Source organism: Phalacrocorax aristotelis, chromosome 5 (genome assembly GCF_949628215.1).
Source record: "Phalacrocorax aristotelis chromosome 5, bGulAri2.1, whole genome shotgun sequence".
Taxonomy (NCBI): domain Eukaryota; kingdom Metazoa; phylum Chordata; class Aves; order Suliformes; family Phalacrocoracidae; genus Phalacrocorax; species Phalacrocorax aristotelis.
Window position 1 is genome coordinate 29,802,676 of NC_134280.1, and position 25,960 is coordinate 29,828,635.

Below are 25,960 nucleotides of genomic sequence, written 5' to 3' on the forward strand. Positions count from 1 at the left end.
CTAATCCCCAAAGTAACACCGAACTCCAATTCACCAGTTTTGGTGATGAAGCTGGTATATATTTTTTAAATCTCAGAAAAAATAGCAACATATAAGACAAAATTCTATTTTATAGCCCTTAAATTATATTTCAAGGACAGTTCTGCAAACTCAAACCAGAAAACAAGATGAAGAGGATCTGGTCTCCAGGCCAGGGATCCAGAGCTAGAAAGCATTATAATTAGAATCAGGACTGAGATTGAAGACCCCAGTTTGTTTGCAAAACTAATTAGCTAATGTCATTAGAAAGCAATAGAGAATAAGCAAGAGCAGAATCAGACTCTACAGCTATCTAAGCAAAGGACAGTTTAATAATTGTACCTAGGATATGTTTTAGAAGAAAGAAATCACTTCACGGATTAGATTTCAGCCTAGGCAATATTCATACATATCAGACTAGGCAAAATGGCTTGGAGAAGAGGGTTTCATCATAATAAACACAACTACTTCACAGCAAGATTTATTAATACATCCAAAAGAAAGAAAGAAAATCATTTTGTCACACTATATACAGATAATACATACAGTGTTTTATACACATATTACATCAGTTTTTACACAAGAAAAATATACATAAAAATGTAAACTTTTGTATACAAAAACCCTTAAACAAATTAAACAAGGACCAGATAACAAAAGGAGACCAATCTATTATCATTTCATTGATTTTTCTTTTTTAAATGGTAATACAGTACATTCATTGAGAAGTATGAGGAACATGTGAGCAAACCTTTCCTATTTAAAGGGAAAGTACAAACACGAGCTTTCCTACCCGCCCCTGGAATGCTGTCCGTGAGCCTCCAGCACTAGAAGCAGTAGTGAGAGTCGCTATCGCTGCCGGGGACCCTGTAGGAAGGGACCCTTTTTCTTGGGCATCCCCACGCACCACACTCTCTGAAAGCAACACATCCACAGAAACAACCTGGACTGGGCCTTTGGCGTGTATTAGCTAGTCTTCCAGCTAATACCATGAGACGGGATGCAGCAATGCAAGTTTGTATGTTCCCTTTAAGCAATCATTAAGTGGATTTAGCTTTGCTGGAGTAAGTTTTTTTATTTTTCCCAATGTACACTATGCTGAACACATGTGTCGGGGATGAGAGGGAAGAAAGAAGGGGTGTAAGAGACTGCTAATCCTTGCTACCATGCAGTTACTTCAAAATCAGGTACATTTGCAAGCTACAATTCACTGGTTCAAAATACACTGCCTCACCTTTGCTTTCCCACTGCAACTTGTTTACATTTTAAACTCTAGTGGCCAAACAACTGTATGAGGCTCTTTGTTACAAGGCTGTTTCTGATATCAAAGCGTGATTAAGCTATCTTTAAAATGACACCAAACACAAACTTCTCTGAGACAGCCTTAAAAAGAGTGAGCATTCCCTCTAAGCACTTCAGATTGTCCATGTGCCACCTTCTCTTTTATTAATTCTAGAATAAAGATATTTACCCTTAACTGCAAAAAGGATATTGGTTGAGACTCTGACATCTGTTTTGCTCCACTTGCAGAAACATTTTTGGGAATTGGAAGGAAAAAACATCCCAAAACCAAACCCACAACAATAAACCCATACCCTAAAAACCTCACGCATCAAATGAGGAGGGAACTACTTAATATGTTGGTGAAAAAACAGTTGCAGAAACTCGTTGGAAACAAACAGTAGATTCCAATGAAGGCTTCTCACATTAAATAAGTTAAAGACTTGTTACAGACATCTTCAATAAAAACATCCATCCTCCACAAAGTGTGTTAAAATGTAATACAATAGTGATGCACTGGTATTTTTCCTGAAAAGGACAGAAGGACATGAAATCTCCTCAGTGATATCAGTACTACTGAATGTGTGAGGTGAACAATGATTTACAAAAGTAACGTAATGAGGGAAGAAGCTGTGTAAAAGAAAACACGAATCATTAATTGGACAAAAGGGACGGAGCAGAATGAGATTACAGTATGCCTCAGAAACCCCTGAAGGAAATAAATACTTAGAAACTTGTGTTTCCATTTCTTTCTTATGTCCACCTAAGGGATGGCAGGAGTAAGGGCTTGTCTGCTTGCTTTTGGTTTTTTGTGTTCTTTTTTTCTTTTATTTTTTCTTTTTTAAATTAATAACCCTTCTAGTAAAAATTCAAAAGACAATTACAAATGGCTTTAGATAATTAAGAGTCTCCTTTTTAAAATAAAACTTTGATAACACATTTCTCCATTTCTTCTATATAATGCAGCTTCAGTGAAAATACGTCATAAGGGACAGCAATTTGCAAAAAGTGGAGAAAAAAATTGCCAACCAAGGTTCATAACATATACACATGTATATGCAGGACATCTACATGCTATATACATATTTAATATACGTATGCATGAGTATATATCAGGAGAGAACCAACAGGTATGTTCTCTACATACATAAACTGAAATAACGTAATATATGTGTGCGTATAAATATGTATTATACACACACAGTACACAGACATACCCATACACACGCCCAAACATATGCATTATAGAAATCGTCATGTATGATTGCATGAAAGCTCAGATGGAACAGTACACCAATTACCTTTTCCTAATAGAAATGCAAGGAAGACAAAATTCCATGGCTGAATTGTGGCCAAGAAAAATCGTGCCATCTCCATACCTAAAACACGGAATGCAGTACGGCTCGAAGACAGAATTGGAGCAGCGTTCTCCACTGAAACTGAAGCCTAAGTTAGCCAGGAGTTTCAACAGTGCTTAAAGTGACTGAGCAGGTTTCTGACGGCTGGTTTTTGCTAAAAGGATATAGAAGCTCCCTTTTGCCAGAAAACAGAAAATAAAATACTTAAAACCACAATTTACTTGCATAAGCAAGATCATTCAGTACACAATTCAATGCAAAGTACTAGCATGTTAATGGTCAACTCTGCAGCTCGCTTTAAAATCTGTTTAATGGTAAAATGTAACAAGCTGTGTTTCTCTTGATACATTTAATAACAAGCTCACTGCTCAGCACAAAGCACAGGGCTGCCTTCTGCTCACTGCCTGCATTACGGGAAGCACAAACCAAACTCCCTTTTTCTCCCTGGGGATGAAAATTGAAGATAATTTTGGTGGGTGCATTTTTCTTATTTTGAACATTTACGTGTAAAATATGATGCTGGGTTAACCTTTTAATATGCTAGGAAGCTTTGCATCAGGTTCTAAGAAAAGTCTGTGTTCATCTGCAAATCCATCACAGTCGTACTCAAGCACAATTGAATAGCTGGGAAATTCTGCATAAGTTCAAGCAAGTGGCTCAGGGCCCAATTCAGCTGCCACTATAGCCACCAAGAGAATTTCCCTAATGCATAAGCAGAGCTGCATTGGGCCATCAAAGCTGATTGCTGCTAGCAAGAGAAACTAGAAATGCAGGGACAAGGAGGAGCTGGAATGGAGGCAATGGAGCAGAGAAGCAGAAGAGGTTGGCATTGCAAGAGGCCTCAACGAGTATTAATATAGAATAATCAAAAGCAGAAATGTACCAAGGAAACTCCACTGTGAGGGCTGAGGTAACACAAATCAATGGTGACCAAGCTCAGATCAGTCACTGATGTAATCCAAATCCCTCAGAAGAATTAAACCAACCTCGTTTGGCACAAGTGCTTACCTGTTACACATATGTTATGTGGATAGTCTCTCTCTTTTAGCTCACACACTCATGTTACAACTAAATGTACACGTGTGTGATACAACGTATATTCCATTTATATATCTGTATGCATGTATATATAGATTTAGATTGACTGCATTCATATGTATTTATTGTACACCACGAGGGCAAGTCCACATTCAGCAAAGTGCTACCAACATCTCATATACAGTTATCTCTCTGTACAGGTATACACAAAAATGGGTCTGTTCCTCCCCATAAAGGCATAAAGATTTATGCTGCTAACTCCCATTACCACCAAACAAGCAGAAGGAAAGGCCTCTGACAACTTCCACCTCCCTGCCCTTTCACTTGTATGCGTATGTGCCAAAAGCAAATTGCGGAGGGGGGGAAAGAAAGAGGGATGCCTGGGGGTATCAACGTACTGATAGGGAGTGGGATATAAAAAAAAAAAATTTGAAAAATTAAGATTTGATTTGCAACTGCTTAAAAAAGGCCTTCAAAAAATTCAAATGTCTGTGCAATGCTGGGAGCTCTGTTTTTCTAACAGATTTTTAAAGTCACCAGGATCATCATCATTAAAAGTGATACTGTATGAATAAATAACAATTAGATTACTTTCTCCAGCCTAAATAGAACAGTATGAAGAGGAAGCCAATCTGTAAGAATGTTTCTGACTTCTCACAATTTCAAGTGAGAACTCCCATAAAGAAGTCTTCCAATTATGGAACAACAACAACAAAAAGTTAAGTGGCCATAATTAATTTCAGAATTTCACGGCACAAGTGAAACTCCCTGGATTGAAACTGTATTTTGCTCAGCAATCCCACAACAGCAATTTTGGGGTGAAATTAATACACACCAAGACCCTCAGGAAAGAAAAGAATCTACTTTGAAGATGAGATCCTTTTACAGAACAGGGACCACCCCACAAACAGTGCCCTTGATTTGAAAACACAAGTACGCTGATTGACAACATTTTCGAAGTCAGACCACAGGAGATTTGGGTACTGATTTGCAAAGATACAGCAATTTCCATGCCTCCCCATCCCACTAAACGCAGACCTTCCCATTTCAGTTTCTTCTTTAAAATATCACTGATTTCTCCCACCCCTCCTCCTCCCCCATTTGTTTTATTTAAAGGCTGTCTTTGGGAGCTTGGTATTTTCATGGCATTTTAAACAGGGCTCAATGCAACTCATTTAAAAAACAGTAAAATTGACATGATATCAGAGTTAGCCTTATAACAGAAGATTATGTAGTAGAGAGTTTCAGTTATTTATACAACAGTGAGGACATAACAACCCCCTACTAAATAATCACATTTCTACAATACATTCCATCACCTCTTGACTACTTTTCTCTTTACAAAACTATGACCTACATACAATATACACATTCGTATCGCACATACATCCCCCCCAATGCATATTTTTTGTGTGTATATATAATACATACATGCACACAAGCAGTCTAATTCTATTTATAAGTCACAGTGGGAATTCCTTTGTGAGGAAAGGAGGGGAAAAATTCCTGAATAAGACACTGTAGATTCCTAATGTTCTGACTTTTCAAATTCCAACTCACAGAGCTAACTGGAAATAAATACATTAAAAAAAAAAAAAAAAGTCTTACAAACTCGGTTCACAACTTCCAGCTACAGTAGTTGGATTTTTTTAATTTGATCTATTTACCCTGTAACTAAATTTCTAATCATAGGTACAAACCACGGATAAATTATTGCAGAATGTAACACTCAAAATAAAATTTAAAAAGAGTTATAGGAACAGCAATAAAAGGGTTAAAAAGAGTTCTATGCTTTGTTGATACAGGATACCATTTTATTTTATTTATATATATATATCTATATATAGATATAGATATCTGCAAGGTAGCAAAGAATAGCTGTACACCTTGACACGGCAAAGATCCAGTGTAAAAAGGTGCTTCACTAGTTTGTTTTTCCAAAAAAGCTTGTATATAATTTTATAGCTATTAAAAACACATATGCAACATAATTCATTACACTCAATACAGCTTTAGTATAAAACTTATAATTTATGAGGTGATGTTAATAGCATAAATTAATATACCATTTCTCTTAAAATCTACAATAAGTATTCTGAAAGCTCATTGGGGAAGGGTATCTTTAAATAAAAAGTTTAAAGCTGAGCGTGATGAAAAAGATTCTGTATGTTGAACTTGAGATGAGAGCCCCGAGAAGAGAGAGTCCCTAGCCAGACACCATGGACTATAAAACTGAACAAAGATTTCTCCTTCTTGCGCTCTCACTTAGGTGACGCTCTACCTTAAATTATTATTTACTTTTAAAACTCTTTACTTTTTTTTTTTTTTGTTAACTGCCCTTATTTCCACAAGGAATCCCTGAGACATACCCAAAACTGTACAGTGAAGGTCATCACTGTTCAGAGAAACTGGTTCAACCCCCTCTGGTAGGATGTAGCTATTTTGCATGGGAATCGAACTGTCCATCACTTCAGAATGAATCTATTTGCACTGGAATCAGCTACACTGTTTAAGACGCAGGTTAGAAAGTCATTTCAGGGTAAATCAGTCCACTCCAAGGTAGAAGCCAAAGCCATCGCAGTTCGCTACATCAGAGCAATCTGCACCAAGTTAAAGTTTTCCAGAGGATATCTGGGAACATTACCTATCCAGAGTTCACCTCCATGGGCACCAGCTGACAACGACAGAAAGCAGGTAAAACAGAATTACTGGACCAAGTTCAACGCGCATACACGGTCGATACGATGGTAGGCTGAACATCTCACTGTGTGTGTGTTTGGGGGACTAGCAAGGGAAAGGAGTAGGAAGAATGCCTTTTTCTACATTGAGTAAGTACAGTTTCAAGGTCAAAAGCCCAAGTTTCATTTTGTTCACTTCCAAACCGAATTCTATGAGCCAGAGTAGACTGAAAAGGTGCCAAGACTTACTTCAAGGAGACAGAAAGCCTTCTCCAACTACTGCTGACAATCTACAGCCAAGCCCCCTTTCTCCTTTCATGCTTCCACTATCTTATTCCATAGTAGCCAGAGAAGGAGTATGTGAAAGCAGAATAAAACAGGGGAAAGCAAAGAACCCAACAACCATGAGAAGCAGCAGAACAGCAAAGGGAAAAGCTCCCAAAACAGTCACTGTTGTGCTTTTTTTTTTAAAAAAAAAAATAGCTGAAGACATGAGTGAGAAAATTGTTCTAAGACACATCTTTTGTAACTCCTCCTCCTCCACCAAACTTTTCTTTCCCACAAGAGTGGTTTTGTTTAGTTTTAAAGACAAAACCAAAACTTCACCTGACAGAGCTAAGGTCTCTCATGACCAGACCTCTCCTAAAGTCCATGTTTAAGTTTAGTCAACACAACTGTAGATTTTCCCACCAACCCTCCTTAACTCTATTTGTGCTTGCAGGTATTAAAAAGAAAAATTTAAGTTTTTCTTCGTGGCTTTCTGCTGATGCACTGCTTAAAAGAAGAGGAACCTGTGAGAAGGTAAAATCTTGCTAAAAATGCCTGCACATTCACTGCCAGGGTGTGCACTCCCATAATCAATGTTGTACCCACAGCATCTAGTTCATGACATATAACCATGCTGTGAAACATCATCTTACTCACTGATCTGAGAAGCATTTTGATCTATTGCGCTGCCATTCTAGCATCCAAATTATATGTTATGAATTGCAGGAATCTTTCCCTTTTGTTTTGCAGCCAGATTCACTCAGGACCATGGAAGACTTACCGGTTGGCATTACTTACACTGGAGAAGTATTTGAGAACAGGAGAATAAGACAGTGATGAAGAATGTAGAGAGGAAGGAAATAAAGGAGGTATGAGAAGCAGCACACAACACCCCATCATTAAATGTTACCCAAGAGATCAGAAAGACCCTGCGACCAGAAGATCAGAAAGACCTAAAGCACGTTCACCCAAAACTGTTCCCTCAGTTAATATCTCCACCACCACTGGACCTTGCAACAGGCCTGCACAGGAGACTCCTTCGCGTGTAATGGTAAAAATACAAAAGCAAAAGGAAACATCCTACCAGAGAAGCTGCCCAAACACCCACACCAATGCTTCACTGAAGATAACCACTGTGGGTAAGTTTTCTACTGTTTATCTGCTGAAAGCACCTCCTGCCATCGACCCTGCACCCTACAACTCTGGAAAGATTCAGCTGCAGGTAACTTGCTCTTCAAAAATTTTTCCCTTCTCCCTGCCCAAAATCTCATACTATTGGAAAATTCATCACTGGATTCAGCTCACTGCAGCACAAAGGCAGGGAGAAATACCCCTGGAACTTTGCCGATGCCTACAGGGAAACGCAGCAGCCACAGTGCTGCAGGAGCTCAGGGAGGAGCTGGAGTTCGGAAGCAGACTAACGACGTGTGTATGTAACCACCAGGGCCAGCTTCTCAGGGAAGACACCTGTCCACTGTTTACTGTACTCCTTATGAGACTCTTGTTGTCTGGCAAGCAGATTCAATCCCAGACTGTATTTAGATGTAGTTACAGCAAAATGAAGCTTCAAACTGAATTTGGCTACTGGTTTGCAGGTTCAGTCCTAGGCCCTTCACCTTGGCCACGCCCCTGAAGCCACTAACATCACACTGTGCCTAAGAGCTCACAACAGGACTTCACAATTTTTGTAACTAATACCCACTTCCCTCTTAAAAACAAAATAATTACAAAAGCCACTTCCCTTGGTTTGTCTTTGCTGTTATGGATAACTCTCCTTGGACTTTTTTTTTTTCTTGCATTTGTACTTCTAATACCATCTCTGATTGTTGCCTAGCAGGTGATAAGGTTCTCAAGGCCTTCCAATGCTTTCCAAATGAGAACTGCAAATCCTCATTTCAGTAGCCTGCTGAATGAAGTGGGAAATCTAGGTGTTGCTCTCTTCTCCACAATGGCTGAGGCAGACCTGCAACTGTGTTACCTCTCAGCATTATTGATTTAAAGCCTTTATGCCCAACCATAGAGAGAAGCATGCTACTAACAAGAAGGGAACTAAGCAAGAACCTGGAGAAACTTGAAGGCAGGAGGAGAAAAAATGATGCAACTTTTTCAGCTTCTTGCATCATACATACATCTTCTTGTATCATAGTAATTACAAGGCCAAAGAATAAATCAACTTCGAGGTATCTAAGTGCATATGGCTCCCCTCAAAGCTGGTGTAAAGTCTTCCAAGGTGAAAGGGAACATCGAAGCATGTCTTACAGAATGCCTTACACACCAGGCCAGCATGAGGCTGCTCCTGATGAGCCTCAGTACACTGTCAGAGTTCATCTTGTGTTAAGTATTTTTGTACAAAGGCTAATTGAGGTGCTATCATTACCAAAAATGATGTTACTGGTATTTTATTCTAAATCTACTTTTTTTTCAATTCTTTAAAACCCAAATCTTATGTAAAGAAATTAACTTTCAGGTTCAACTAGCCTTATTCCATTTGTTAACACGTAAAGGGCATGACAGGTATTGACCATCCTAAATCAATGGACTGAAATTGCTACACTGGCTCTTTGGTGAAAGGGTGATTAGAGTGCTAATTGCTATACGAGGAGATGATATTCAAAAACCTTTGTGAGACAGCATGGATTCTACGAGGAACCATATAAATAACAGCCTCAAGGGCAACCTTAACCAGACCTGTAATATTTCCCAGAGGAAGAAGCGTGACATATCTCTGGCTGCACATACCTCTCAGACTGGATCTCTCACATCCAACTGTAAGACACTGATTCACTGAAGTCAACAGGTTGTGTGGGTGCAGAAGCCCACCTGGCATGATCCACCTTGTAAAGCTAAGATCGAGACCCGTAACTGCTTGGTAGGCTGTAATCATGAAATCAGCAGCAGTGAAAAAACGGGAGGTGAACCAGGAAAATGCAAGAGTGGTGGCCCATTTCAGAACTCAGACAGGACAGAGGGATTCCTATTTCAAATGTATACAAACTGAAGTTTATTTTTAAAAGTGCAGCTTTATTGCAAACTTAGTTTGCTCATTGAAAATGTTATGTAGTCACTTTTCAGGGAAGAGTCATCAAGGAATATACAAAAATTGAAGTCTAAGCAGGGGAAGAGAGTTGATATCCTAGGCTGCCTTAAAGGAATGCAGGTACATAACAGCCATTAATTTCAAATGGGATTACGAACCTGCATAGCTTTGACAGCTTTTGAAATTCCCTGTCTAAGTCAATGGTCAGATTAGGAGCTGGGCTGTGTTCTGAGTTAGACCAGTACAAACTCACAGTGACCTTAGACAAAAGACCTCCTTCGTAATTCATACCAATGCGAACAAGCAGAACTTGGCTCTCAGTTCCTCTCCTTCCTTCCCCCTCAGTATTTGCTAAGAAAGAGAAATGTGATGTGGGGTAAATATATTCTGCACCAGCTGCAGGTTCGTTAAAGAGTTTGATGGGCACAACAATGATTTCAAGACCAAAGTCCTGAAACCAATTTATAGAAATTAACATTCTCTAAAATGACATGAATACACAAGCAGATTAAAGAATTAACCATTTGGTATACTAGTTCTCCACTCTTTTTCAGCCAGTCATCCAAACACATTGAAGAAGGTATATGGACACAATGAAAATCATTTGCAAATCAAACAGTTGCCTCCTCAACAAAGTATGGGGAACATAATACAAAAATAAATAAATGCCTTGACAGATTTGCCTCATTTCACAATACCACTGGGCATTCCTCAATCAGCAGGACAATCACAAGCAGGATTTCATAGGCTTCAATTCAACTTTTTACATGATTTAAAAACATTTAAATGTTACAAACATATTTAAATCACCACTTAAAAATAGTCGGCTTATATTATTAAGATCTATTTTACCAAGTATGAAATAAGGACTTCATAACAACAGAAGAATGAAAATAATTTTTGTTTCCTCCACCCACGTACACTTGCAATTTCAGAAAAGGACATATGCATCATCCATACTTCTTTATATTTAAGGAGGACAAATCTTTCAAGAAAAGAGGGATAGTACGATCGCTACGATAGTAAGAAGACACAAGACCTATCCTGTTTAAATTCTGTTCCTTTGCAAGACAGAAGGAGAGGTTTGGGTCAGAGATTTAGGTGTGGGCCTGACTGCTAACAAAATTAATTTCTATAGCAACTACACTTCATTCAATGATCCCTTGCTCAAACAATTTATTAGGCCTCCCTATTACATGTGCTTGGTATCTTAGTTTCCTGAATTAGACTAGAATACATGCAGGTAGGACGTTTTACTGTAAGGTAGACTGAAATCTGTCTTTTACAGTACGAGACTGAAATGTGGGGTTTTCTCTTCTCTCTCATCTGCATCTCAGAAACAATCCAAGAAGAGTAGAGACTTGCTATATTAAGTGGGAGCTACTTTTACAGTCGAAGTCAGAGTACAGTAGCAAGTTTGAGCCCTATAAAGTCACAAGCAAATTCCTTTTCTCCCTTCCTGATAAAGAGATACAAGTAAACACCTCAGAATTTCTGCTGCTGTTATCTCTTGGATTAAAAAACATTAAATGAAATTTTAAAAAGAAAAAACCAAAAGCCAGTGGACTCCTTTCTTTAAGAACTGAAATTACTACCAAAGAGTCTGAATAGTTTCTTTAGCAGATGGGCAGTAAAAGCAAAACTGTCCTGCAGACAGAAGGAATTCTTATTTATTTTGCTTTAGTAACTTCTCTTTTGGTTAGCCATGACTGCTGATAGGTACCTCCTAGTTCCTTACATACATTCAGCTTCCCATACAGAGCATCAAACGCTACAAGTATCGGAAAAAACTATATGACTCCCAGGGGGGAAAAAAACTACCCAAGAAAGTCTCAGTAGCTAGACATAATTTGAGAAATACATCCATTTGAAACTTACCAAAGGGTCTGACCTAGACTTGTGTGGATGGGCAGAATAACAACCAAATTCTTCCAGTTTCAGCTGGGAAATACCTGTCAGCCTGTCAAGGAATTCTGGACAAAGCCACACTTGAGAAGGCAAATCGTCAATGCTACAAGGCCACAATAATTCAGCAAGGGAGGGAATTTCTGCACAGGCATCTTCGCTAATCCGTGATGTATTTCAATCCTTCTGTTTTTCTTCCTTTTTTTCCCTGGGCTAACTTCATATCAGCCTTCAGATTCTGGGCAACCAGTCAACTGATCCCGTTGCTGCTCAATGAATTAAAAATCATCATAATAAAAACCCAAAAATCAGCATGCAATAAGAACAGTGACCAGTTCTGGAAGAGGACAACTCCCACTTCTTCACCAAAAGAAGAAAAGGAACTGCTGCTCCCTGCACCCCAAACACACACATGCACACAGAGGAGGTCAAGAGATTATATTAAGAAACTGCCAAACTCATCCTTGAACCATGATCTTGATTTAGGACTTCAGTGCACCATTCTCAAATCAATCTGTGCAGCCAAGTTTTCCGTGCCAGATGCTACCTTTGGAAAAAATGTAAATTTAAAAAAAAAGAAAAAAAATCAAGAGACTTCTGCCCACTGGAAAACTTTCTCCCAGATGCTAATGGGATGGCAAGCACTGATCCAAACCCTAGGAAACAGTAACATGCATCAGTAATCTGAGGTATCTTTCCATTTCTAGGTCTTACTGCTAAGATCAATTACATCCAGTAACTGTGCTGTATCCTTAAGGAATTATTGGGGAACGGTGAACCTGCCTGCAATAAATGAGCACCGGTGCGTAACAAGCACATGTGAACGCTACAGCAAGGTTCACAGAGGGCTAACCCTGGTCAGTACTGAAGCAGGGGTTTTCTTCTCAACCCCGTCTTAAAAAAAAGGGAAGGGAGGACAGAAAAAATAAAGAAAAAGGAAAATAAGGAAAGATAGAAAACACAGGTCCCCCATCTACCTGCACAGAGCTAGGCAGACAAGCTCAGTTGGAGGTGGTGAAGGGCGCGGATGCATTATTGGTACTGGTAGCGGTGGCACCGGTCACTGCGAAGCCCGTGGGAGGAGCTATGGAGCTGTGGCTGGGCTGCAGGTCCTTGGGGATGCCACTGTGGGAGCTCAGCTGGTGCCCGAAGGCTGCGCTGAACTGAGGGAGCTGTTGTTTAGGGGAGGTGGAGGCCATGAGTTCAGCAGAGGCAGGACCCATGCCACTAAAACTGGTCTGCGGTAACCCCGGAAGCACACTGGAGCTGTTGGGGGTCACAGTGGCGAAGGCAGGCTGTGTGGTCTCTGAGTGCGAGGTGGTAGGTGGTGTGGACAGGGAGGTGGACAGGAGGTGTCCATCTGCACCAAGAAGGTTGCTAAACGGAGAGGGGTCCCCAAGATTGACAGGAAGATTTCCCCAGTGAGTTCTGGGGTTGACCACCCCGCTAAGTGGCACATCCAGCTGAGTTGGGAGCAAGTGCTGTGCCATCATGGGCATCTCTGCTGAGAAGGTAGCTGCCAAGTTATCACCAGAAAAGGATGTGGTGTGAGGGGATGTGATATGGTCACTGTAGGGAGACGGCACATGCTCACTATCATAATGGCTTCCATGGGGTGAGGAGTGTGAATGGTCACTGCTGTATTGCTGTCGTGAGGTGATCAGGTCATCTGCCTTGCTCAGCAGCTGGGCAGGGTGGGGCCTCTGGGAGGCATGGCTGCCATCATGAAGTCCATGAAACTGTCCTGGGAAGGCTCTCTCCCCAAGGCCACTCTGGCTTATGAGAGTGGCAGAAGTAAGGCCGACGTTGGCTGGGGCTGAGAATTGCCCCTGGATCTGCCCTGCCAGGGGCGTAGGTGGGTTGGACAAGGTAGCAGAACGGAGCAAGTTCTCATCCAGCTCCAGACCGGAGAAATTATCATGTACTATACGCCCATTCAACAGCTCCCCCAGATCCGTGTTCACCTCTCGACTCAAGGACTGCATTCCTGGAGCTCCAGCACCTGGAGAGAACACCCCTATCCCTCTATCTGACAGCTCCTGAACTGGCACACCATCTGTCTGTGTAAGTACTCCAATGGTACTCAGGCACTCAAGAGAAGTTACAGCCTGTAGGGCCCGTTCCAGTTCTTCAGCCTCTTCTGTAGTCGGAAGGAGATCTCCATTTTTACCTGCAGAAACAGGGACACCAGAAGTTAGTGTGTTCCCCTCAGGTGAGCCCAGAACTGGCACTCTAAGGATGCAGATGTACAGACAGTTCAGTACAGAGCTGCAGCACATGAAAACCTTTTAGAATGGTTTGCAGTACACAGAAAATTTCCTTCACCAGTGTTCACTAGGTAACCAAGGTAAGGAAAACGAGAAATTACACCTTCCTCCCTCATCAATGGAATTGCTTCTCTCTGCCCTCCTCTTCCACATACTACAATACAAGATGCCTCTCAAACTCAGTAGACAAAGTAAAAATACTTAAATAAGATTTTCCTCAAAGCTGCAATAGCACAAATAGTCCACAAACTCCCTTCTACTTACCACATTACAGCTTGGACCTAAAATTTACACAGTCAGTATAGTTTTGGTTAATTTCAACTCAGACACAGTCTTGATGTCATGTCATATGGGAAATTACCAAAGAAATCACATATCCCAGCTCTGGGCTGTTCTAATTTCTTTGTTATCTGTGATAGGTACTGAGCTTTAGAATGCAGAAATTCAGGCACAGTTATGATCAAAAGCTAGTTTCAAAAACATATTTAAAGATTTTATTCTCACTCTCTTCTCCTCTTATCAAAGGCCAACATTGACTGTGATTCCGGCCCCACTCGATGGCAGAAAGATGCCATTACCGAGAATACTCTTGATTAAACTGCAACACTGACAGGCAGTAAAAATGTAAAATGAATTATTAAGATACTAAACCAATTAGGATTTTCAGAGCAGTAATTTTAAGAGCAAGCAGAGAACCGCGCACAGCAGTCTTCTTAAAGTCTGCTTTATTTCAGAGCTCACAAACAAACAATAGAGCAAATGCATGCTTCTTTGTCAAGAAGTTATTACCTCTGTAGGAAAGCAAGCAACCCCTCAAAATGCATTTTAGAAACACTCACTTCTTCAGTTCACTGACTGTGTTCATGTTAGCATAAAATAAAATAAAATGGTACCTTCAAAGAAATCAAAATCTTGCAAGTCATCAGGCAGCCGCGGCAGGACATCAGAGAAGTCCTCCTGATTCAATTCCAAGTCATGTGGAATGTCTGTGATTTCGTTGGCGATATCATCAGGCAGCTCATCGGCACTCAGCTCTGGTGTGGAAGGGCTCCTGGACAGAAAGTACCGTTAGTCCATAGTATTCAATTCCAATTCCCCCAAACAACAATTGTGAATGCATATCCATCTATAACAGGTGTTTCCCCACACCTTCCCGCCACCCCCATCATCTAGGGAAAAAAAGCTTTTAGAAAGTTTCTTTAGGAAGCTTACACATAGCCTATTGATTAAATACATAAGACGGGCATTAGGAGTAAGACATTTTATCCATCACACTCAATAATTGCTTAAATCTAAAATGACCCACTCTATGGAGATGCAATTTCTAGCCACGCTCCAGACGCCAATCAGCAGAGCAACATCACACCTTTCTACACTACTCAATGACAATGTTCAAGCTAGCAGTGGGCAAAGCGGGGCAGGTCTACCACTGACCGTATGTGGGGCATCTCTACCGGCAGCGAGACACTGGCAGGCATGGTGAGGTTCCCCTGGGGCACTGCAGGAGGAATGGGTTTCTGGGGCCGGCGTGGGCCTCGCCTTCTCTTCTTCTTGTGTTTTTTGGTAAGTGCAGGTGGCTTCGTTTTTTTCCTGGGTTTCCTCTGCTGCTGGTGCTGAACTTTACGGGAGCTGTCCCCTCTCAAGAAATTGTCCTTTGGGAATAAAACAATAGCAATGGGAGCATATAAAGAACAAGTATTACTTTCCTTGCTTTTTTCCCCCTGGTCATTCCACAGACTTTCATATGTACTGCAAGAATGACTGCTAACTTATGCCCAGGCAAGGTTACAAAAATTAAGCCATTTCCTTCCTCATTGAATCCAATGGCAAAAATTGCATAGACCAAATTATGAGGTACGCTAAATAGGAGATTATGCAGCGTCACTTTAAAAATCATCATAGCAAACCCTAACTAAATCAGTGCAAAACTGTAATCTTTGGCAGCATTCACATAGTATTGAAGACAGAACACTGTTGTGCGGTGGGATAATGGGGACAGCGTGCAGCAGCTGAAGCCAGCACCCGCAAGTGTCCAGCACCATAAAAGAGGGACAGCACTGAGGAAACGGAATTAATACTGTAGGGCTAGGGTAAGGATGTGGGTAAACAACTAAGGCCTCATTATTTTTGAACAGCAATCACTGATATATCAAAAAATAAACCAAACTATCATCAGTTTTCAGTTGCCATCATACTGGGAATGGTAGAGGACTGTATGTGCTACAGAAGGAAACCTTGATAGACACACTGAACATTGCCTGGGAGAGGGGGGAAATCCCACACAAATCTGTGTATCGCAGACCCTCACATTTTAATCCAGAAAACTCCATAAGTCACAAGTATTGGAGAGGCTGGATGAAAACAACAAAAACCCCACCCAACAACAGAACAAAAACGAACAAAAAAACCAGGCAGTTTTATGCCTAATGCCTTGAAAGAGGGGTAAGACAGAACTGGGTTTGTGAATTACGCTAGAAGTTTTCTTCTGGAAGATGGAAGGCATAAAAGGAAAGCAGAGGACATCATCTTAATGTCTGCATTCTCTCAACTTTTAGTAGGCCACTGCTTTTCCTCTGGGATCCACAGATCCCTGGAGGAGGTCAAAGATAAATTCTGATAGTCACTAAAATGTAAATAAAGTAGCAAAACCATTATCTGTATGCTTGTAATTGCTGTCTACACTTCGCCTAGAAAATATTTTGGGTCTCATGTACTGAGACTGTTTGAGATGCAGTGTTCTTACCATACTACACTCATACTTTCTTCAGATCCAAGGGCCAGAGTAAGCCCAAATAAAATGACCACAGGATCTCTCACAATGATTTTCTGTTTTTTGATTCACGAGAAGAATCAAATTTCTTTCAGCGAAGGGTAGTCTCATGTTCACTTTATTATATCCTTAAAGTATGTAAAAGATTTCACAACATATTTTATACTAACTGAGAAAGTTTGGCATATTTTATCCTCTCAAGAAAAATAAAAGGAAATGAGCACTTAAGTTCATAAACGTGTTAGTTGTCAAGCAACAGTTCATAGAAAGACTGGGGCTAAAACTCATGATCATCCTAATACACAAATAATTACAGTTTCAGCTTTGTACTTACCATTTTTTTGGCATGTTCTTCACACAGAGGTGTCTGATGTGTAATGTCAAAAACTGGCACAGAGCACTGCTGACCATCTGCAAACTTGGCTGTACAACTTGAGAAGAGCTGCTGAGAACGGTTCAATAAGATATCTGTACATTTCTGCATCAGGAATAACACACGAGGCAATGATGGAGGAATGCCCTTTGATTTATCAATCTGATGAAGATCAGAGCCTTCGACTCTACCTGTCCGTAGATGCTATTTTTAATGAGTACCTCAACTTTTTTATTCAAGTTCAAAGCTAGGTAAGGCTCAAACCCAACTTTTAAAGTTAAAAACTGCATTCATGCAGAATCTCTAATGATTTTATTATATATTGAGATAGTTTTATGGGAGCAGCCATTTCACTAATGAGTTCTTAGCAAAAAGACGCCTTTTCCTGGAGTCTTAATCAATAGATCAATAGTAGCAGTTGGAACAGTGTAATCAACAGGACTATTTCCTTACAGACTAATGACAATCCATACCAAAACATTAAAGAAAGAGTATTTCTTAATTCAATCTTTTAAGGTACATTCTTGGCATTTATCTTTGAGCACAGACAAAGAAGTTTCAAGATCCTTCCTGCTTCTCTGAAAAAAAGATATGCAATCAGACAGAAAGGTCAAGTAAATCCAAACGTAAGCTTGCTGAGATTTCCTTCAGAAAAATCCCCTGCAGGAGTAAAAATGTTTCCAGACTTAGAGCAAATCAAACAGATATTTCATTGTGTTTTTTCAAACAACATTAGAAGCACTCCTTTCCATCTTGAACAGTTCTCAGACCTCAACATCACTAGGTATGTTCAGAAAATGTTGAAACGCAAAAGAAAGGACAAAGAAAATGGAAAATCTGCAGAACAGTCCAGATGGCAGACTAGGACAGATGGGTCAGAACCAAAACTCTGCTCATTTTAGAAGAGGCTGTTTCCATTGAGAAGGAAGCACAGAGGGAAAAAATGGGCACAAATGCAAAATCGCTAGTCTTCACTTCTCTGCTCTACGCACACCAAGAAGCAAGATCACTTAAACTCTTAAAAATCAGAATCGTGACGCAAACCCCAAACACAGCTGCACACCATGATGCTCTCTCATAGAGAGGTTTTAAACTGCTCTGCAGACTACTTTTAAGGTGCCTGCAAAAATCAACCAAGAAAAACATGACATCTGCAAACCAAAAAGATTGAAAAGGTGCTGCAGTCTGAGAGCAACTGGGACAGATCAGCACTTGTTACTTAAAATACAAAGTGCAAAAGCTTGAACAAAAGGAGTCACTCCAACAAAAGTTCCAACAATTCTTCAGCTAAAACCAAAAAAGACAAAGTCTGCAGAATTCTTAAGTATTCCAGGTCAGAAGTCTGCCTGTTTATAGTATTCAGAATCAAACCTTACATCTAATGCGTTCCCTCCTTTCTGCAACCTTCATACATGGACTTTTAACATCCTTTTCAGGCTTTGATTGAAATCCCCAGCACTGGAAATTCTTACTCATCTGGGATTCAGATTCTGTGACTCCTCCTATTCTGCTTCTTTAAACAATGCAAAGTATCAGATTTCTGTCTTTCTAGTCAGTGAAAGTCATCCTTTTATACTATGTGTAAAAACATGTTCCCATAAAACCTTCATAGGTAGGTAGTTTACCTACCAAGAACTGTATGAAAGCCATGAGGCTGAAAGCCACATAGTTTGTACCAAGTCATCCATGAAAGATGGTAATTTTTGTAAAGGCTTCTTGCACCTACTAAAAACAGCTTATGAGGTAAAACAATACGACTATGATAGATACCAGTGGCAAACTACTTGTCTTCACTGTCTACACATCCAAATCACACAGACAAATTAAAAGCAAAGTAGTTGATAAGATACTAACAAATAGGTATTTTTTTGTGAAAACACATTTGTCAATGCAAAAACCTAACAAACAAAACTCCTAAAACAGAACAGCTTCCACGCTTGAATGCAACTCCCAAACTGAGTTAAGAGGATACGCTGAAAACAATGCCTGGTGAATGGAAGGGCTTTGTTAGTGCACTGTTCTCCCTTTGAAGTCCCACTACAGGTTGTTGGTTCTGCATCTCTCTGCCTTGCTTGGCTTGTGCTGGAAAAAAAAAAAAAAAAAAAAAAAAAGGCATAAAAGAGTTTAAGGACAATAACCTAGTCTCAGGTGGTTAACTTAGCACAACTATTGCACTAGATGTGGCACAGTAGGATGAAAAATTATAACACGTGTGTGTGTGTGTCATGATCCAGATGGGTGCACACTACTACCAGACTCTACACAGGGATATAGAATAGATTTCTCTGACAGGTGAAGGTGTGACTGCAGTAACAGGATTATTTTTTATTTCACAGGGCCTCAATTGTAATGAGAGGTGCTGTGTGCTACTACCATATAAATATTACAACACCCTGCAAGAGAGCCAAGGACAGCAGTGTGTGTCAACACAGGTGACCCTTAAAATGAGGTCAATCTTTAGAATACAACGTATCAGGTACGTCTACATGGGCAGTCAAGTGCACTTCCAAGCCTGTTCATAAATCAAAACATGCCGAGCATCCCCAGAGCTTACATGCAAGCATGTGCTCAGACAAACTTAGACTGAGCTCTGGAGTGGCAGAGCCTGAGCGTGCTCAACATGGGTAAAAGCTGTCCTTCATCAACGTGCTACAGCCCAATCCACCAGCAGGTGCCCGGAGCTGAGCGCTTCCTCAGCACAGCCTCAAAGCTTTGAGCCTGAGCTGCAAGCAGGCAACCAGGCAGCAGTGTGGATGAGTACTGCAAGCGTTACACAGCTCGCTCAGTGTTAGCCTGCTCTCAAGGCATTTGTCACCTTCATGTAGACAAAGCTGGCGATTCCAGGGCTGAATTTCACCTCTGTACACGTTGTTTTCTAGGTTGACAAAAAGCTGTCTGTAGCCTGACTGTTCTCCTTCAGCAATTTCTGTCATCAACTGCACTTTGACTGACCAAAGTTTTAGTTACCAATATTACTCCTGTGAAAAATTTTGTAAACAAAAAGACTCTGTGGTTACTTAAAATAACCAGAGCAGTGATGACAGGCATACCTGGCTTTGCTAGTCTACCCAAAACAACATAATCTTTTTTTGCGTAATAAAAGGCAAAAACAATGGAAAAAAAAAAACAAACAACAAGAGCTTGCCAGTTCTGGCAAGGTTTTGTTGTAGTTTAAGTTTGGAGATGTTTACACAACTTTGTAAACTGGTAATGTACCTCTAACATTCACCTCTGAGCAGATCTTCAGCATCACTCCACCTCCCCAACAATAAACCCTCCAACTGCCATGACCCGCATCGCACTGTCCAGGAACAAAAGCACCCCATAACCAGAACATACTCTCAGTAACCTGCTCCAGCCTGCCTCTCACGTTAGCCCCCAACTACCCGCCAGAGTCACACATCCTGTAAAGCAAAACCACAAAACCAAAAGGATGCTGCTGATATCCCAGACATACCGCCAGGGTTCAGACTCTGTTTCTGCACAAATATGAATCAACCAACTCTCAGTATGCCGAGAGCTGGAGGGATGTTGACATTATCTAGAAAGAATTCCCATAGAAGGTAACCTTCAGAGTTGTTAGAAGATATTTATTTTGTTGCCAAGTTTCGTTTAATGTTAGATTGAGTTAAATCTAACAAAAAGTGTGAACTTAAGTTTGATTTGCTGGAAAGAGAATTAAGAGGAGGTACAGACTTTTCAAAAAAAGCTGTCTGAAAAACGAAATCTGAATTGAAGCAGTAAACTGCAGACCAGACTGCACACCTAAAGAACTGGGCTTAGTGAAGTACCAGATATTTGAAGGCAGCCAAAATACATAGATTAATTAATAAGAATAAATTTTAGCAGGCCACTAACTTCTTTTCTGACATTTAAGAAATCTGGCCCAGATACCGCTGAACAAACGATCCACATATTAAAACACAAAGCTGGAGTATGCCCGTCTTCACGGAAAGCACTGTATGCCACGTTTATTTTACTCCACTTACAGGCATTTATGTGTCATGGGTTTTCTGCCTTATGCCTGCCTACTAGTTTCAGAGTTCAGCATTTCAGCTGCTGGATACTCTGCCCACCTCCACCCTGTCCAGACCCCAGGTTACTGAAGTCACAGGGAAAGGTCTAACCTGGTATGAGCACACGTAGCTCTTCGGAGTTCTTGTATCAGTTGCCCAGCACGCTCCGGCTCTCTGCTGGCCGCCTGCAGCAAGGCTTTCCGGAGTGTATGCCGGCATTTCTTCTGACGAGATTCTGCCCGCTCCAGGCGGCAGAGGTGCTTGTATTTCTGCTGAAAGTAAGTGCAAAGTCTGGTCACCCTGGAACTCCTGTCATCTGCATTGTCGTCATCGGACCTGAAGGAAGGAAAATAAAAACAAATGGCTTGAAGTATTTTATTTTCCAAGGAAGCTAATTTGTCATTTTAATAGACTTGTTAAGCTGGCATCTATCTTCTAGCCCCACACACATCCAAAGGCTGAAATCAGGCAGGGCACTTGAGAAATGGTAAAGGCAGAATCCCTTCTAAATTCTAAAGGTATTTACCCTTCTTAGTATGTCATTATTAGAGATTACATCAATTTATCATTAAGGCTGACACATTTAAATGTCTGGAGCCTGCTGTTCAAAAAAAATCTATACTGTTAACCTTTATTTACTGTAAATGTCTCAGCAAATGAGACAAACTCTTAAATCAAACCGCAATTAATGGAGAGGACAAGGGTGGGGAACTGTGTAGTAGAAATTTATTGAAGAAAGGTCATGCTGGGGAAGATGGTAAAATTCTAACAAGTACCAAAACTGCTGACCTTTTCCAATTCCTCTTACTCTGCCAGGTGGTGTTTTCCTTCCTAAACCAAAATACTCACACAGCTAGCAGTTGATACCACTTTCCCCTTGCTGCAGAGTTAAAGCTGAGTAACAGCACAGCCATGGAGAAGAAATTCACATTTAACTCCAAAGGTTCTGAGGGAAAAATCAGAGCAGGGCTAAACAATGACAAGATGAAGGACTGATCCAATTTTGTGTTTGCCTAAGGAAGCCTTTTCCCATTTTTCTTGGCTCTCTGACTGTCCAGGCATATATCAACAAGGCCATCAAACCATGTCAACACATTCAGTTAAATGAAGTAAAAATCATGAAACAAATAAAATCATCACTGGGATTTGTAAAAACAACAAGGTCCATGAAGCTACCCAGAGGTCCTCCACAATAAGCACTAGTTTGCAGAATGATTTTTTTGTTCATGGAGCAACAAAGTGTACACTGAATCTATGCAAAGTAGACTTTGTTCAGTTTTCCCTTTAAGTTTTTCTTTATAGAACAGAGAAACTTTTTGCTAACTTTCCTATCTGTAAAACAAAGGAAGAGCAGGGGTAAGAAAACAACTCCAAACAAATGAAGCAAAACAAAAGCTCCCGAGGTTCAGACTGCAGAGCTTGGCCAGCAAGACTGGATGAGCTGACACCCAAACCTGCGCACAGCAAAGCAGACCACAACTAGCTGATGACAGAAGAGATGTGAAATACCTGCCATATTTACTGAATAAAGATCCAGAAACGCAGGCAGAATAGCTGTCCCTGAAAGGCAATATGACTAAGACCTACCTTCCTTTCTGGAAAAATCTTATTCCATTCACATGCAGCCTAAATTTAAGAGACTGCACCCGTCTCCACTAAGGCTGCCCATGAAAACTCCGCAGGAGAAAACAATGCCTTGACACAAATGAACATTTCTGTAAAGTTTTATGTAAAGTCAACCATCCTATGTATTTTGTTTGTTAAAACAGATTACAGATTATTTTCTAGAAGCATAAATTACAAGTAATTAACCTCTGCAATTAAATGCTTAGCAGCAAATACAATCTGTTAAAAATATTTAACATCTGTAATGTTTCAAATATTTTCCAACTCATGGTGAAAAGAAAATACATTTTTAAGATATCTTAGGAAAGAATGCCTAGTGAGAAAAACAAACTGTTCAGAAGAAATTAATTGCATGCTATTTAATATAGATTCTCCTTTTACCAATGTATTAACAGAAAACAGGAACACATGGATGGGATCAGTTAGATACAGGCAGATCTAAGGTATTAGATATTTCATTGCTGCTCTGGGCCAAGATTTTTAAACAAAGTTGCAGACATATAGATTTAATAATAAATATGGTTACAAATTAACATTAAGAAAAGACAGGAATATTTCTTAGGGGAAAAAAGTGTTTCTTCTGCGTGGAAAGAGTGTTTCTAATGCAAATGTCTTTCTATTTGAGACTTTTTACTTCCCTCCCATTGAAACAGCCAGGGGAAAAAAAAAAATCATATGTTAAAATATTTTGAACTGTGGTTTATGAGATAATTTTTAAAAATCAGATTAAGACATATATACAAGATGTACAAAAAAGTCATGCCTGCAGTGGACAAGGGCTTATTTTGAGGAAAACAGTTTCTAAAAGCCTATTCAGAATTTTGTTTCCAGGCCAGTAAGATTAACAAAAACACATTTATATGTTCAAAGAAACCTAAAAATATCACAAATCACAATAACACCTTCTTTTTTTTTTTCGCTAGGCTAGTACTGAAACCACAAGGTACTTTTATTGTTGTCCTTTCATAAACAAGTTTACCAACTTCTAGTTTATTCTCTTAAACTGCATATGTAACTTCTGAGTTCAATGTAATGTGGCATTTAATTTTTAAAAAGACTTCTGAAAGTGCACACAGCCATTTGATAATCCAAAATGCTTCTTCCCAACCCTTCCCTTTAAGATTGTCATGTGTAAACATCAGGGGAATTATTGCTGAGTGTTCACGAAGAAAACAAAGGCAGCACGAAGCAGCAGAAAGGAAGAGCAAAAGGGTAGCGTGAGCAGTCAGGCACCATCAGGTAACCAGGAGAATATGCTCTCTACTCTGAGACACACCAGCAACTGTACTTCAAAACCCTCTGTAAGGAGGTATTCGAAGAACCTTCCCTTCTTCCTTTCAGTTCTTCTAGTTATTGGGAGTTATTAAATCCAACTTTGACAATACAGTGTAGATATTTCCTCCTTTGACTGAGCTGGTATGAGGAGGGTCTCCAATCACCACACTCCCTTTTCAAACTTGCTACTTGAAATGCTCATTTTATCTATATTTCAGCATAGGAAGTGAAAAACGATTTTGTTTCCAGTACTTTCTAAGCTACGACACCCAGTAATCGAATCATCTTGGGGGGAAGCTTCACTAATCTCCGCAAAGAGCAGCCCCTGCTTTTCCTCCAAACTGCTGCTCCCGCAAGGGATTACTCCCACCCCGGCAGCCTTCCCTGCCAGCCACCCTGCCAGCACTGCGCCCAGTGCCAACTCCTGCACTACTGTTTCAGCTCAAACATTTGTGCCTGCCTCAAAGCACTGCATCCTGGAATCCTGCGACCACAGGAACCCGATTTTTCAAAATTAAAGGACAGAATAATAAAAACAAACATTTGGCCTGTGTTTCCACAGATGACTGCAACAATATTAATTTTACAGATTAAAAGGCCAGAAGACAAATGAATTGAGTTCACTTATTACTTATTATGAGTAACACTTGTTACTGTTAAGACATTAATTTTAAATGACCTGGTGAATTTCTGAGGGTTTAAGAGCAGCTAGAGTATCACACAAGTTCAGCAGAAAGTTAGAGGATTCCCCCCACAATCACACAAACCAGAAATGCTGAGAACAAGCTGTCCAGTAATGCAGAAATTAACTGTTCCCCTTCTTTTACTAATCTGTTCTGAGAAGCATGCCTCCCACCGTTTTCCACAGAGTCAAATGGAAAAGGGCAGAATCCAGCTAGAGGGACCACAAGCTCAGACACAAATGAACAGAGGAAAAATAGCTTTAATTTTACTATGGAAAACAGTAAGTCAATTTCATAGGTTTAGTTATGTGATTTCAGAATCTAAAAGTTTTAGGAAACAATCTCCATTGGTTTTCTGGTACAAATAACCTCCGAAATTCAGAGTCATAACAAGTCATTAGCTGACTCCATTAGGAGCCACTGGCCTGCACCGCCAGATTAGCAAGATGGAGCCATTTTGACAAATCAAATCACCAAGAAAGGGTCTGAACTAATTCATCTTCAGCAACAAACAGACCACATTGCAGAAGTGTCAAAGTGAAACATTCCAGGTAATAAAAACCTCTACAGAAGCTTGCAGAATAGGAATTAAAAGTTTTAAAAGGCTGACATCAAATGAATGTATCAGTGTTTATCCATACACAAAATTAGTAAAGTTGTTGAAGAGCTAACACTGGGCTGCTGATGGAAGTACAAAAACAGCCAGTATCATACAAAAATTTATCCATCATGATTTAGTTACGGCAGTGTTTAATCGAAGTGTGTAAAATGTTAGAGTGGAACAGAAAATGTCAAGACAAGGTATTATTTTCTCTCAGTATGTGAAAAGAGTAGGAAGAATCCAAAGAAGTTAAGACAAATAGAAGACAAAACACACAGAGATGACCTTTATAAGTTGACAAAAAAACAGGGATCTATGGAAGAACCAGATCAAATGTCAAAGGGAGAAGAGTGTAAGGGAAGTTATTTAATAGATACATCTGCTTTGAAAATAATGTATGATTTAAAAGTCTGAAAGTCTGTTCATGTGTTCCCAAGACAGTTTATTTAAAAGTATCCTTTTAAGTTAAAGCTAATGTTTGTGCAAGCTCACTCTCTCTCTGACTGCTGATGCCCTATAAAAACAATGGTCATTCATAACAAAAAAAAAACCCTTTCTTTTTTAAAAGGGAAGTCTACACATTGCTACTAAACTTTGATTCACTGAAGTCTCTCAGTATTTAGTGTCCTGGTGTCTGTCCTGATGACAGAGATACAGCCTTGCTGTTCACCTTGTGGACAACCTTTAGAGATGGTAAGATGTTCTGTTAAGTTTCAGAATTTCCATGTAACAAAATAAAGTTTCATTAGTATCATTACTCTGTGATA

The 25,960-nt window shown here is 40.0% G+C and overlaps 1 protein-coding gene across 1 annotated transcript in view; it reads right to left on the bottom strand.

Moving 5' to 3' along the window:
* Positions 1-483: 483 nt before the first annotated feature.
* The window catches only part of INO80D (INO80 complex subunit D), a 46,075-nt gene continuing 20,598 nt past the window's right edge, over positions 484-25,960 (bottom strand). The window contains exons 7-13 of the mRNA XM_075093720.1: positions 21,120-21,344; positions 18,965-19,074; positions 16,954-17,087; positions 15,284-15,501; positions 14,743-14,900; positions 12,560-13,752; positions 484-1,827 (exon numbers count right to left, since the gene is read on the bottom strand). Of these exons, the coding sequence (XP_074949821.1) occupies positions 12,584-13,752; positions 14,743-14,900; positions 15,284-15,501; positions 16,954-17,087; positions 18,965-19,074; positions 21,120-21,344 (2,014 nt within the window). The 3' untranslated portion in view covers positions 484-1,827; positions 12,560-12,583. The remainder of the gene's footprint in view (positions 1,828-12,559; positions 13,753-14,742; positions 14,901-15,283; positions 15,502-16,953; positions 17,088-18,964; positions 19,075-21,119; positions 21,345-25,960) is intronic.